General features: G+C 54.3%; 1 protein-coding gene across 1 annotated transcript in view; it reads left to right on the top strand.

Annotated features, from left to right (window-relative positions):
* Positions 1-12,015, top strand: part of LOC104856504 (LARGE xylosyl- and glucuronyltransferase 1) — a 102,919-nt gene extending 90,904 nt beyond the window's left edge. The window contains exon 7 of the mRNA XM_010615935.3: positions 11,797-12,015. Within this exon, the coding sequence (XP_010614237.1) occupies positions 11,797-12,000 (204 nt within the window). The 3' untranslated portion in view covers positions 12,001-12,015. The remainder of the gene's footprint in view (positions 1-11,796) is intronic.
* The last annotated feature ends 2,935 nt before the right edge of the window (positions 12,016-14,950 follow it).

Here is a 14,950-nt window from a genome sequence, read left to right as displayed (position 1 = left end):
GCTTAAATCTACTCACGACTGGCTAAATAATATGTTTGAGGCGAAAATAGCAAGCAGTGATCAGCATCTCATTCACAGGCACAGTGGCGCTGCCAAAGTGCCTCTCGGCCCTGTTGTTACTGGCGTGGTGTGGAGGCCGCTCCTGCCTGACCGCGCACACCCACAGCACCGAAGCCCTGCCCTCCACAGCAGCCACCATGGGGCCCAGGGCACCGCAGGGCTGGCAGCCAGGCAAGCCAAGCCGAGGGCCTGGGCCTTTGTTTTCGCTTGTCGCACGAGGACACGCTCCTTCCACTGAAGCTCAGCCCTGAGTGCCGATTCCGCAGCACCCTGTGCTAGATACTTCTCTGCCCTGCACGCCGCTCTCCCTCTGGCGGACACAGCCGGTGGCTCATTCTCTGTTCAGAACCAAACCTGACATTCAGAGAAGGGAGCTGACCGCACCCCAGCCAGGGCCACCGCGCACTTCGTCCTTCCACCCTCCTCCCGGATCGCAGGTGCGGAAATAGTCCTGGGGGACTTTTAAAAATACATGCCCTGGACCTTGGTGAGCTTTTTGCAAGCAGTGGTAAAGAAGACCCGAAGTTACCGTGCTTGGCCTTCAGCCTGGCCTTGCTTTCCCCTTAGAATCATTTCCTCGGCTTGGTGGAGCTTTGACTGCACTGAAGAGTCATTTGGCAGGTGTTAGTGACACAGACACCATCCCAGGGGTGCTCCAGGGACAGCCCTGCTCGCACATCAGCCCGCCTGTGGCCATCAAACCGAGACGAGCCTCATGCATCCTGCACCCGATGCTGCGGGCCGCCCGTGTGCGGCCAGCATGGGGCGGCGGCTCCCCGATCTGGAGCAGAAGCGGCCCCAGGACCCTGTGCTGGGCGGGCGCAGACACTTGGCGTGGCATCAGGAATGGAGTGAAAGGAAGGGAGCGGAGGGTCCTCCAGGCCTCTCCCTGAGTCTGGGCTCGCTTTCTCCAGGACCCACCTTCGCTTTTCAGGGGATGCTGTTGGCCACATGCAGCCCTGTGGAGCTGGGGGGCAGCATGTGCTGGGAGGGGCTGTGACCCTTCTTTAGTGTATTGAAAAGGTTTATTTGTGCTAAATGCAAGCTCTGTGGTCAGCTCGTCTGTTGTGGTTCCGTGTCCCATTTCCTGTCAGTTACTTGCTTCGTCCCAGGAAGTTTAGCAAGCATTTACGTGTGGCTTTGACTGCGTGATCACTCAGATATCTCACTTAAATCATTTTCCAGAGGACTAAGATTTTTAGGATGAGGAAAATCTAATTTTCAATCCCAGCTCCTGTCATTTTTTATAAATGTGTGATTTTCTCGCTATCTGCTTCCTAGGGGTATTGTAGGAATGAAGATAATATTTGGAAACAGCTTTCGTATAGTGTCTGCTACATAGCAAGTATTCTACAAATGTGATGTTATTGTTGTCATAAATAGAATAATAGTACTCTCTCCCTTTTAACTATAATCTCCTAACAAGAAAGAATGTGCCCAGTTGCTGTTCTTTCCCTAATGTCTAGTATGTGATGTAACATAAATGTCACTCTCCGAATCAGGTGATTTTTAGGTGATCGGAGCAGTGGGAATCTGCATCCCGAGAGGAAGTGCAGGGAAACAGCATGGTCTTGCTCCTGTGCCGTCCCTCACAGTGTTAGGGCAGGCGGGCATCCTTTTCCCTTCTGAAGCCTCAGGTTCAGAAATTTTAAATTGGGACAGTTAGATGCTCTCTGCAATGCCTGGTTTCCTTGGCAACCACCTGTAAATGGTAAGCGCCTGTTGCCAAGGGTGAATGTCAGTGTGGCCGATGTCTAAGGAGACTGAAGGGTGGCTACAAGGTCAAGGTTGGAAGATGTGAAATTACAATGAGGCCCTTGGTTATGTCTGCCAGGCGTCTTACAGGGCCCGGTGAAGGTGCCACTTTGAGGGTGGCCAGTGAAGAGGTTCATCTCGGCTGCAGGGTGCCAGGCACTGGGTGCCGTGAAATCCTGTGCTTAGCCTTCCAGGCTTTGTAAAAGAAATGGTTTTAAACCAATCAGAGATCAAGTAGCACTTCTGGTCCATCCTCCCCTCCTCTGTTGGGAGGATTGGTGAGCAGGGAACATGGGGCGCTGGAGAGGGGACACCCGCAGAGTGCCGCATAGCCCAAACTGAGGGTGTCGCACCTCACCAGCGCAGGGCAACCTGGCACCTGCTGCAACCTTTGCAGGGTCCAGGGCCACTGGTGGCAGAGTAGGAAGGGAGGGCAGGGCAAGAAATTGAGTGCTTGTCCCCAGGCTGCAGGTGACTGAGAACAGAGCAGCGTGCTTTCTGCTAAGCTGCCTTCTGGTGAGTCCAGGACCTGGAGCCTGGGATGGGGCTCTGTGTGTGAGCCAGTCAGCAGGCTTGCTTTGTAGGCATCATTGCCACACCTGCACCGCGAGCCTTTTAGGACATTTTTCTCCTAATTCTGCTCCTTCGATGCGATCAGATTCTAATATCAAACCATTGGGACAGTTGTGACATTTTACTGGGCCATTACAAATGTGTGCAGTAGGGTAAGTTTATAGTGATGGGAAACAAAGTCTTGGCTTTTTTCTCCATTTCGTTGGAGAATGCTTATCTCCATTCTTAGTAGTTGGCAGAAGTGTAACTCTAAACACACCTGCTGTATGTGAGAGGCACACACGTGTGTGCACACACGTAAGAGGCTGAGTAAAGTCCAAGGACCAGCGTAATCCGATTCCTCCTTCCAGGTGCGCCATGGTCACAGGCGACGCCCTTACCCAGGCTCATGCACACAGGCTGCTGATAAGTGGGTCGCTGCTTGCGCCAGGGCACACTGCGCCCTCTAACTGAGGACCGGAGCCGCCACGGGTCTTCACAGTCCTGTGCCCCGGGCCCCCTGCTTACCACGAGGCGGCATCGCCTTTGACCCTTTGACCCTGCTCTATGAAGCTGTCCTTGTCGTCTCCCCAGGTGCCGCTCCTCCCCCAGGGCATCGGAGCCCAGCTGCTCAGATGCAGAAGGGCTCGTGTTCGTTAATGTGCGAGTGGGGTGCTCGCCACATGTCCCCCGTGGAAGCATTGTCTTTGCAGCTGTATTGTCTCTCGTTCTCCAACCATCACTGAGTGCTGTCCGTGTGTCCCACACCACGAAGTACACATCCATAAATATGTGCCGTGCTCTGTAAGAAGAACTGCAGCTTCTAAAAATATTAAGTCCAGGCTATGCAGGAGCTAATGCAGTTTTCTCCTCAGTGCATTGAGAAATCTCTTCGTTGAGAAGCCAGCTGTGTTTCAAGGAAGTAAACCACTGTAGCCGTCCAGTTCAGAGGTCAGAACTCCCAGCCCTTTGAGATGCTCCCTTCCATAACCCAGAGCCCTGGGTGGTGTCAGGAGACCGCGCATGCTGCAGTGACCAATCCCCCAGGAGCGTCCACGCCAAGAAGCCACCTCTTGCCAGGCGAGAGAGGAAGAGGCTTTATGCTGGCCAGAGGAGAAGCCATGTGTTTGTGGGTCCCAGAGAGCGTTCCCCTGGCTTCGCGCCACCTTGTGCTTATAGAATGACTTCCATTTGCGGTGGGTCTCTGAATAATGGGCGTTTTGGGCAGAAGCCAGCAGATCTCACATGGGCCAGGTTGTGTGTTGGGTTTGTCGAGGCTTTGTGGTGATTGCTGTCCCCAGAAAGGACCAGCTTTAAGTGGGTCTCTTCCAAGTTGCTGATGCAGGAAGACACGACCAGCTCTCTTGTTGGTGCTGGTGACTGAGGACACCACCAGATCTGAACTGGAGATCTCGGTATGGAATGAGATGGGTAAGTTTCAGAAGTGTACAGCTGGGAAGCGTTTTTGGTTTCACAGCCATAAATTACCTGTAATAAATACAGATAGCTAAGGAACTCCTACTCTTACATCAGGGCCCCTCTCGCTGCCTGGCCCACGGGGGAGGCCCAGGTGCAATACTCAGCTTGTGCCTGTCTGGGATCCTTTTGGAAGGGTGAGGTGGTTGTTAATCCAGTGTAAAGGACTCCACCAGTGACAGCTAGGGAAGTACCATTTTTTAGGTCTTCTACCTGCATGTTTCTAGGACTGTCGTTTGCTTCACCAGGGTACTGGTTAGAAACAGGCTGAAGGGTTGCTCCCCAGCCTGGAACTCCTCTTGGCTGTACCCTCTGAGCTGCCTCTGGTAGCCTTTCCTCCGTAAGTCCCTGGAGTGCCTTCCAAAATGCATGTGCAGCTGTGGGTCCTTGCTACGGAAGACTCCTTTGATTTACTGCTGGTGCTAGGATGCTGCCTCGTTCTCTTTAGCATGGCCCACGGCATCTCTTGCCCTCAGCCCTTGCCTGACTTTCCGTATTCTTCTCCATCATTTCCATTATGTGGTACCTTACACACACATACACGGAGTTCTCTGTTTATAACGTGGACCCTTGAGTTACAACCAACCTGACATATGACAACTTGGTCGCAACCAGAATTTAGTTTAAACTTATGAACATAGCCTTGAGTTACAACCCGAATGCCAACCGCCTGTGCTTCCAGATGGTCTCAGATACAGATTTCACCCTTAAAGAATTCTGGAAGGAACATTGCATCCTTTCCTCTGTGGGATTAACTGAGAAATCCTGGGCCAGCGTCTCTCTAAGGACAATGAGCTCTGCCTGTGTACAGGAGAGAGACTGTGAAGGCTGTGGAGAGGAGCCTGAGCCTCCATTGACTAGCGTGAATTACAGCCGGCCCTCAGGAAGAAACTGAGTTCCTAAGTCAAGGGTCCACTGTACCTCTGGGCCTTGTTAATGCTAATACTTCTGTCATCCTTCCGCTCGGCGTCTCCCTGATTTTTTCTGCCTCCTTCCGTAATATTCCCTGGTCATTCCCCTTCTGCCTGCTGGAAACTCACCACATCCCACCCATACCATTCCTTCATTGCAGTGTGGTGGCCGCTTCCCGTGAAGGGCCCTGTACCGGTCAGCTCTCTTTGCTGAGACACAAAACCTGACACCGTGGAGCAGGAAAGATTTAACCCAGCTCACAGTTCAGGGGATTCAGTCCCTGGTTGGCTGGCACCAAGGGAGGAGCATCGTGGTGGGAGGGCCTAGGACGGAGTGAAGCTGTTACCGCTTGGCCGCCAGGAGGCAGAGAGAGGAAGGCGGACCCGCGGTGACGCACCTCTCTCGGCCAGGCCCCACTTCCTGACTGCACACTTCGCTCTCAGCTCATCAACAGATCCCCCATGATGTAGGTAGCGTCAAAAGCCCCCTCTGAACAGTGGGACTCATGGGGGACAATTCTAGATCTGCCCTGTAATAGCCACCCCGTGACGCCCATCTAATATCCGTGCCCCGAAGACCACACTGAGATGAGGCCATGCTACTTCCAAGACCGGGTGGCAGTAGATGTGCCAGCTCCCCTTTTTCTGCAGGGCTTCCTGCGGGGAGCCACCAGCCGTGTCACACCCTTGCTCCCGCAGCCTCTGGGCAGTGGCTGGGAGGGACTGAGCCTCCTGTGAACAGCATGTACGGGGCCATCTCGGGGTGGACCTCCAGTCTGCACCAGCGCCACAGTGCTGGGGACTGCTGGTTCCGACACACCGGAACCGGGAGAGGACCTCGCTGCCACTGCCATGGGCTGCTGCTAAGTCTCTTGGTGACTCCCAGCTCAGGGACAGGCGGTGGTCCACCCGGCCCCAGACCTCTGCAGAGCTGAGCCGCGTCTTCCTCCCTCAGGCCCTGCCCCTCCCCTGGAGCTCCTCGGGACTGCCCCACGCTGTCAGGTTATGCTCCTTGAAATCCCCTCAGACAACCAGACTGAGCCTCTTTGTGGCAAGATGGACACCCCCAAGTGCAGATGTGTGTGTGTGTGTGACACACAGAAACCTTGTCCTGCTGGTGTACATGTCACTAATAAAACAGTGACATTAACAGTCACCGGTGCCGACATGGAGCCCCTGAAGGCGCACACACCTGTGGAGTGTGCCGTGCCTCCATTTTACACACGAGCAAGCGGAGGGACCAGGAGCTGCAGCTCTCGCCCTTGGTGGCAGAGTCTGGGTGGGTGTTGAAAGCATTGCAAGTCCCTCTTGAGCCTTCCTGTGAGGCCTCCACCCAGAGCCTGTTACTTCCCACCTCTGGGAAAGCAGTGCAGGGCACTCTGCTGCCTCTCTTTTGGGGAACTTGGCAGGGAGCAACAGCTGGACGCAAAATCCTTTTCTTGTCTTTTCCTGGCCCCACCCTCCTCCCCAAGGTGCTGAACCTGCTGGCTGGTTGCCAAGACGACCACCAGCCTCTGGAAAGGTGGAGGACTTTTCAAACATTTTGCATCTACGATGGCTTCTTTTTTAATCTTAAAAATGTGTCAAGGTGATTTGTCATTCACAGGAAACTGTTGATATGGGTAAGAAATCTATTTTGAGCCATAAATATTTCCAGTGTGGTGGGAGAAAGCTTACAGGGCCCAAAACAGTGCTCCCTGGGAAGCAGGGGTCTTTTGCTGTTGCCCCTCTTTTACAGATGGCACGTCAGGGCCAGAGAAGTTCAGGAGCCGGAACACACACTCTAAGCCCCGTGTACCTCTCTGCCTGAAAACCTGCTGCTTGGAAAATAAAGATCTGTCCGGGTGGAGGGGGGCGCTGGGCTCTGAGCCCGCGGTGACCCCGAAGCGCAGATCCACAGCTGGAAGGAAGGGAAGGGATGTTCACGTCAAGACTCTGGGGCTGGGACGACGCTGGGGTCAGGGGCGGCCCCTCCTTGCACCGCAGACTTGGGGACTGGATAACAGTGCCCAGCCGGGCTGTTGTGGGGCTTAAACATGACAGGGCACATTCACACTGCTACCACAGCCCCAGCAGCCGGGCCGAGCAGGACATTCTGTCATCCTTGTCCCTGGGCCCACATGCTCTGAAACCCCACATCTCCGGGGGTCACCTCCTGCCCAGAGCGGCCTTTGCTCTCTGTCCCCCTGTGTATCCATGGTGGGGACGTCAGTGTCAGTGACCCATGTCCTGTCACCCCTCTGCTCATGTTTTCTGTGCCGTTTTCATGGGACACGGGCATCAGACACCCTGAAGTCCTTTGCATTGCTTTGTAGAAACACTGTTGAGCGCCCAGCATAGAACTGCTGGCTTAGGAAGGTGAATTTCCCCCGTGAGCATCTTCCGCCCCCTGCTTTTCAGGACACCTTTAGAACCTGGGTTGCTTTTGTTCCTTTATGTAAGTGCACTAGGTGGTAATCTTGGGCACAATTGCATTTCTGCTAATTAAAGCTTCAGCCATGCTGCTTAGAATTATTAACAACCATTGCAAGGATAATAGTCTGTCCATTAAGATGAGCCTGGCTTTCATTTTTATGATCTTTTTAATTACACGAACCCTTTGGCATATTTACAGCGATGCAGAGCACGATGGGGTGTTGCTCCTCCTTGAGCTGCCGTTCCTCCAGCATGCACTTGGAGGCCGCATGGGGCCACAGGACCCTTCACGCCCCTCTGACGGCGGCTCCTCGGCCCCTGAGAAGTGGTCAGCCCATAACCTTCATGGCCCCGGTGAACTGGCCCTGGGTGCTGGGGTCAGGGAGACCAATGGCCCTGGGACTGCAGCATCCGCTGCCCTGCCCCACGGGCTGCAAGAGGCCCGGAATGTGCTGTTCATCTTGGAGACCGTGGGGGCTCCATATTCCCAGTGGTTTCGGGGTGTGCTTCTGTGACCCTGCATACCGAAAAGTTTGACCTAACCCACAGAACCAACTCCCTACCCACCTCCCGCTTCTTGTCCCACGCAGCATAATAATCCCTTGCTTTTCTCCAACCCGAAAACTCTAATCTGGTGGTGCTGGCAGGTGCACAGTGAGAGGGGTTTGCGGATGCAGAGGCGCCATGTCTTCCCACCTTCACGTCCCCAGCACACAACCTGCGCCCACAAGTGAAAGGAGGAGGGGTTTACTTTGGCCGTGGCTTTTGGAGGATTGGGTGGGAGATCACCTGGCTCCAGAGCAGGAAGTGCCGGGTACAGCACAGCTGCTCGCCTCAGGCAACCAGGAAGCAGAGGGAAGGGAGGAGCTGGACGCCAAGCCGCCCCTTCCAGGTCACCCCCTCCCAGTCCCCTGCTAACATCAAGAAGTCACGCAGGTAGTGGGTGAATCCGCTGCAGAGCCCAGCACTCCCAGGATCCGTTTGGGGCACATTCTTCTGTGAGTGTAGCACCCCACACACCAAGCTCAGGCCGAATGCTTTGCAGTCCTTGCCACAGTGTCACGGCGTCACTGAAAGCTGCAGTTCCTCAGATGAGAAGACCCAAGCTGAGGCTCGCGGGAGCAAGTGACTCCTCGCCAGGGCTTCGGCCCCTAACAGAGCCCTCACTGTGGACCTCGGCCTTCGCGGGGCAGCTGCTCCCTGCTGGTGGACATCCAGGAGGGGCTGGGACTCAGACTATGGTTTATCCTCCTGCGCATCCATCGGCTGTTCTGGAAGAGCCGTTGCTCCCACCCCAAGGAGCTGCAGCCAGAGAGACGTGGACACTTACAGCGCGGCAGTCTGCTGGCTGGCAGGAGGGGACAGCCACTTCCAGAGCCCGGCCCTGCCTTTGGCCGTGGGGAGGTGGTGACCAGAGGGTGACTTCTGGGATGAGACTTGGAGGAAGAGCACGGTATAGACGGGGTGGACACGGGCAGGCTATGGGCCGATCGCTTCCCAGATGAACCATTTAAACGAATGTATTGGCTTTTCCCAGCATCGCTCCCCGCAAAGCCCTTGGTTTTCCGCCCTTCCTCAGGGCGCTGAGAACAAGCTCACCGGAAAGCTTCCTTTACCTTTCAGTGAACACTCGGACTTAATTGATTATGGATTAAGTTGGGGGACTGGGCGACCTTCAGGCCTGGGCTCGTGTTGAGATTAATTATTCTTGTGCTCTTCCCGGTCTAGGATGTACCCGCCTGCCTCACGTGTGTTAAAAATAAAGCCAGGCACCGAGGCAATCTAATTAGATGGCTTAACCCAGTGTGCTGTGTTCCATCTGCACTGAGCTCTCCTGCTTTGATGGTAACCAAAATAGAAGAATAAGTTAATCAAAGGTCTGATTAAATAGCACAGCTCTGGTGTGCAGACCGCTGATTGCCAGGCTTTAGTCCAGGCAGAGTCTCAGGGGAGGGGAAAGTGGCGCTGAGACCAGAGGCCCGGGCTTGTAGGCAGAAGTGTTGTAGCAAGCACGCTGCCTTCTCAGACCTGGGGATGGCTCGCCAGGTGACAGCTGCCAGGGGAGGGTGTTGGGGTCCAGGGACAGGCCGGGAAGCCCCTGGGAGCCCTTGCTTCAGCTCAGACTGCCGACAGAGTGTGCCGTCCTGGCCCAGAACCCGCACCCTCCCAGGTGTCACCTGCACCTGCTGCACGGGAGGCTTGAGCTTCACCGTGCTATGCATGCTCAGTTTCTGTCCCTGTCAGCAGCAAGACTGCTGATGGTAAAGGACCCATCGCTTTCCCACTGCTGTCTGTCCAGATAGGCCAGGTGGAGGCAGGGTGGGGCGTGGCTGAGTCTCCATGCTCCTGCCAGGTGGCCCATGATGTGGCTGCCTCCCCGTGTGCATCCCGGCCGCTGGCCTTGCAGTAGGTGGTGTGCTGTGCACATTTCCTCCCGGTTCCACAGGCAGCTCCGTGCGCCCTCCTGCTACTGCACTGTCCTCGATGTCCGCTGTGAGCTCTGCTTTCTCTGGGGACTGAAAGCACGGTGTGCAGGACCTGCTTCTTGTCTGTGGCGGAAGCCAGAGAGCCTGAGAAAACACATCCTGGGAGATGCGTGTGATGCGTGGACCTAAGGGAGGGAAGCTGGAGAGGCCGCCTGAGTCCTCTGCACGTAACACAGCCACCATCCCCACCTGCAGGTGGAGAAACAGGTGTGAGAGTGCAGGCGCGATTTGCAGGCTGGAGCCCCAACCTGAGCCCGTCTCCTGTCTCCTGTCTCCTCGCTGCCCAGGAGCAAAGCAGCAGGGATGACAGCTACCAGGCTGGTCCTCCTTGCCCCAAGATGGACTTGTGGCGAGCCACGCAGCCCATCAGCGTGTCTCCTTGGCTTCTGATCAGAGCTGCACTCATCCACACAAAGGGCCCATGATAGCAGAGAATAGGAAGCAGTCACGGGACATTGGGAGCCGGCATCCTGCGCTCCCACCCCTCCTCACCCTGGGACTTAGCAGGAACGGAGTGCTCAGTCTGCTGCATAGCAGGAGTGGGGGCTCATGAGTAGTAGCTCACGTGTGTGTGTGTGAGCACGGGCCTGTGCGTGCACATGGCTGTAGAGACACCCACCACTCCACCGGCCCTTGTAACTGGGTATCCTGCGTCTGTCATTTTATTCTTCTCCGCATCTGTTGGTCGCAGGCAGTTTGGTGTTGTTTGATAACACATTGTGGTTTTTAAACAAGCTTCAGCTTTTTTCTTGTAGTGTATATGGGATTTTTAAGTTTTATCTTTAGCTACATGTCTTACGTCATAGCGGCATGCATTCTGATGAAAGTGTACCGTGTTCTAATTCACTAATTCAGGGGTTTGGGGATTGTTGCCATTTCATTACTTTAATAATATGACAATAAGCATCTCAGAATAAAACTCGGAGGGTTTTGCCTTTAAGTTTGGGGTTTTTTTCTTAATGCACATCGTCCTCTAAATGGACTTTACAGGGACAGAGGCGATGCGTCTTTTTGGAGCCTTGAGCGGTGACCCCATCCCCACTAGTGGGGTCTGTATCAAGTGAGCGTCTTGGGAATGAGACATGTGAACGGCTCCCCTTGCCCTTCAGAAGTGACCCCCTGTGCAGGATGGGGTGCGTCCCGTTCGTCATCGTCTTGGACCCCACTGGTGCTGGAATGCCCACCTTCCTGCCCATCTGGCTGCCGTGGGCTCTCGGCTGCTCTGTTAGGTCCGAAGTCCTGGGGTCGTCTTCGCCGCCCTCGTGAGCGACCCTGATCTGTCAGGTGCGGGCTCTCGTGGATTTTGACAGGGTCTCCTTGTGCATTTCTCAGAACAAAAGACGACGGACGTTCTCTCCTGTTCGACCCGGCTGAGCCGGTACAGATAGACACAGTAGAAAAGTGCCGTTCAGTAGTACAGATACTACTGTTTAGTGAATGCTGCTCAGGCTTCGCAGGCGGGAACTCGAGGGCAGGGCAGTGCGGCCTTGGGGTGGCGCCGTCTCCGGGACGGTGCGGTAATGCCTCCTGACTGCCGTGCGGTGTAGCACTGCGGTTTGACCTTCCCTTACTTGGGCCAGTGCCACAGATGGAAACAGAGTCGTCAAGCTGGTGCTTCCTGTGTGTGACCACTGCTTTCTTCTGAGCACCGTCGTGTGCGTGTTGAGTACAAATCCAGTCCTGTAACAGCCTGGTCCCAGGGATGCAACCCTGTCCTCAAAGTAGAAGTCACTGGAATCGCTGGTGACAGAGATGGAATACACTCCCACCTGGGGACAGGAGGGACTGGTTGTAGAAGGAGTACACACCTATGATTCAAGCTGTGTGTCTCGGTGTCTACCTTTTGTGTACCTTTATTTTTCTCCAGTGGACTTGCATAGTTTCTCTAATGACAATTTTTTGAATTGCAGCAAAAGGCTTGCATGTCACAATTATTTCATAACTATTACTTTGCTTCTGTCATGATTCAGATACATTTTCTTCCAAAAAACTTCACATGGACTCATCTGTAAGAAAAAAATTGTAATCATTTATTCAGCGAGTTTGTGCTGGATACTTTTTACATCTCAGACGTGGTTTAGCGAAGATTAATGTGGTGATTTCCCCTTTTCTCCTCCCTCTCTCCGCCGTGCTCGCTGCAGTCTGAAGTCTCCTGGATCCCGAACAAGCACTACTCTGGGATCTACGGCCTCATGAAGCTCGTCCTCACCAAGACGCTCCCTGCCGACCTGGAGAGGGTCATCGTCCTGGACACTGACATCACGTTCGCCACCGACATCGCGGAGCTGTGGGCGGTGTTCCATAAGTTCAAAGGTGACGCAGCTCCTTTCCCTGTGCCTTTGTAGGGGTCGGCACGCCTGCCAGATGAGGGTGGTCATTGAGGAGCTAGGGCTCCATTAAGGTGGGAGTGCAGGTCCAAGTGGTGTTTCTGTAGTTAATGAAGAGGCAGGATCTGCGTTCCGTGGAGAACCCAGCTGAAGATACTTTGTAGCCAGTACATATCGAACGCGTACATTTTGTTTGCATATAATTGAATGTTGGCATACGTGTGCGTTTACTGGTTTTTTCTTATCAGATTTAATACTCTGGTTGCCAGAAATACCTCTGAGGTAGGCGAATGAGTACTGATTTTGCAGTGTTGGACACGTCCTTCGGCGCTCGCCTTCAGAGTTCTTGCTTCACTAGGACACCTAAGTGTGGCTCGTGGGATATTTCTTAGCCATTCTTACAGCTCTTGTCACTGCCCCAAGGTGTGTAACAGCATCTCAAGGGAAATTGTGAGCCAAGTTGGTGGACTTAAGCCTGGTGTGCCTGCATGTAGAAGGCAGTTTTGGTAGTTGTTTGGACTCTTTGGGCTATTTAAATTAATTATCTCACAAATGTGTTGCTTAATAATTGCCTTATTTTGAGCCGGGCATGGTGGGGCATGCCTGTAATCCCAGCACTAGGGAGGCTGAGGCAGGAGGATTGCTGAGGCTACATTGTGAGTTCCAGGTCAGTCTCAACTACATAGTGAGACCCTGTCTCAAAAACACAAAAAAAATAAATAAATAATTGCCTTATTTTAAAAGTTCTTCGCTATATTGGACAAGTATAATGGGAAAGAAATTTGGTAGTGAGATTTTTTTCTTATTATTTTTATTCTTTTTTCCAAATTGTACTCTGTCTCCTGTATCAAAAAATCTTTCTTAGCTCCTTTACTTTGAGGGTGAAATACCACTTGCTGATTTTTGTAAATTGCAGGATATTCCTGTTGCTCCCTGTCCATCCGTGGTCAGTTGTCCTGGCCTCCCCTGGTCGCTGTCTGTCCCCCCTGGGGGCTTCTCAGCTCTCGACTGACCGAGAAAAGGCCCCAGGCAACCACAGCAGTGACCCTGGACCCTGCCATTGTCAACACCACAAAGACCTCAGCCAGCAGAGCTGGGAACCCAGAGTGTCCTCCCTGAGTCCCTCAGCCCCTCTCATTCCTCCATGGAGACGCCCAGGCTGAAGGACGTGGGATCACGGGACAGTCTGGGCTCTTTCCGGGACCTTGTCATTTCTGCCTGATTCTCTCTGGCTGATCACACTGAACTCACCAGGGACGTTTTTTCTTTAATTATGTGGTGTTTTATTCATGCTTTATGCTGATATTCAGTGTTCGGTAATGGGTCTCCCTAACGAGTATTCATTGCAAACCTCCTGGGTGCCAGGCACTGTTGTGGCTCTGAGGGACAAGGGGACAGGGAGAGCTGGTCCCATCCTGGAGGGACATCAGCTAGGAGACAGCCCTGTCCTGCACTTTGAGAGGCTGTGCTCAGGAGGAAGGGACCCCTGAGCCCAGGAGTCTCCTGCTCTGGCCTCAGCCCCTTCCTCGGGGTACCCCCTGCCATGCTTGAAGGATGAACAGCAGGACCCTGGGGGTCTACTCCAGCTCTCGTGGGCCACCCCTCAGCCCTCATCTCCTCTCCTCTCCTTCCCCTGCTGCTGTCCCCTGAGAACTCTCCCCGGTAAACTTCTCTGGGCTGACGAAGCTCAGACACAGCCCACACTCGAGCGCTGAGTCCCTAGGTTAAGTGTAACTCAGCAGAACCGCAGGCCGGGGCTCTGAGGGGCACAGCTGCAGCTGGAGCCCTCATTTCCTGTCGCCAGCAGGGCTGGCAGGGCTGTGTAGCTGACGCAGCAACGCCAGCAGCCATGGCTGGAATTCCCCTGACATCACCTGTAGGGGCGTGGACGGCCCTGGGGCTCAAGCTGCTCCCACGGCCGGTCCAAGCCTTGGGCTGAGCAGAGCGCGTGGGCAGGGTGAGGGGCAAACTTCTGCGTGCAAGCGGCTGAGTGATGGGCTGTGTTGGTGTGCTCATTTTGCTTTATTTCTGTCATCTGTGAGGCCCCCGCAGTGCAAGGGAATACATTAGACGCTGTTTTACCTAAAACTGTCGTGATTGTGGCCCTGGTCGCACGGGGTAGAAAACCCCAGATGGAGAGGCAGGTGAGGCAGGCAGCGTTCCATTTTCATCCATCACCAGCGAGGAGCAGAAAACACCTGAGGTTTTCCCATGCCCATCCTCATTTCTCTGAGAAAACATAGAAATGCAAAGAAAATGGGTGAGTTCTCCTATTCTCCATCTGTCAGTATCCAGTGCTTTCCCCCTAAACTAGAAACACCCGAGGGCCAGGAAGGAAGCCCCACAGGGCCAACCCCTAGGTGTGCAGCCCCATGTCACAAAGAGGGTCGCATGTGCGGCTCTTCGTGTAAACCCCCTGGGGATGTTTTCAGGGCACAGGCTCACCTTGATTCCCGGTGCAGTGCCGTGGTGGTGCCGAGAGCTACCCTTGCCACACACCAAATCTGCGGCACTGTGGCTGGGGGACTTGCAGGTCCCCAGAACTGTGAGGCACATATGTCCACTGTTTGTTCTTGACCACTTCAGGGTCTTCCGTTCCACAGCCCCTGACCTTCCTGTGAGCTGTACCAGGCTCGATGTCCATAGCGCCTCGAGCCAGGGCTGGCTGTCCATGCGCAGTGTTGTGGAGACCAAGTGGAAAGTACTTTTGGAATGCCACTTGTGGAACTTCCGTGCTCATATGAGATGGGCTTGAAGGAGTTTTAAAACTCTTCAGTTCTTCAGTCTCCTGCTTTGTGCCTGCTGTATCCCCCAATCAGAGGACCACAGCCCAAGCCAGGTGCTGTCCCCGCATCTGGTCACAAAGGGTCAGGGCCCTGCTTAGGGCTGGGTGGGCAGACAGTGCAGGTCCTCGCATCAGTGACTCGCCAGTCCTGTGCTCTCTCCCGGGGCCACATTTGCCAGGACT

The sequence above is a fragment of the Fukomys damarensis genome, unplaced genomic scaffold, assembly GCF_012274545.1.
Source record: "Fukomys damarensis isolate Sample0158 unplaced genomic scaffold, DMR_v1.0_HiC HiC_scaffold_15, whole genome shotgun sequence".
In the NCBI taxonomy this organism is placed as follows: Eukaryota; Metazoa; Chordata; class Mammalia; order Rodentia; family Bathyergidae; genus Fukomys; species Fukomys damarensis.
The sequence above is the reverse complement of the archived record's forward strand: the minus strand, read 5'-3'. Positions and strand labels throughout refer to the sequence as shown.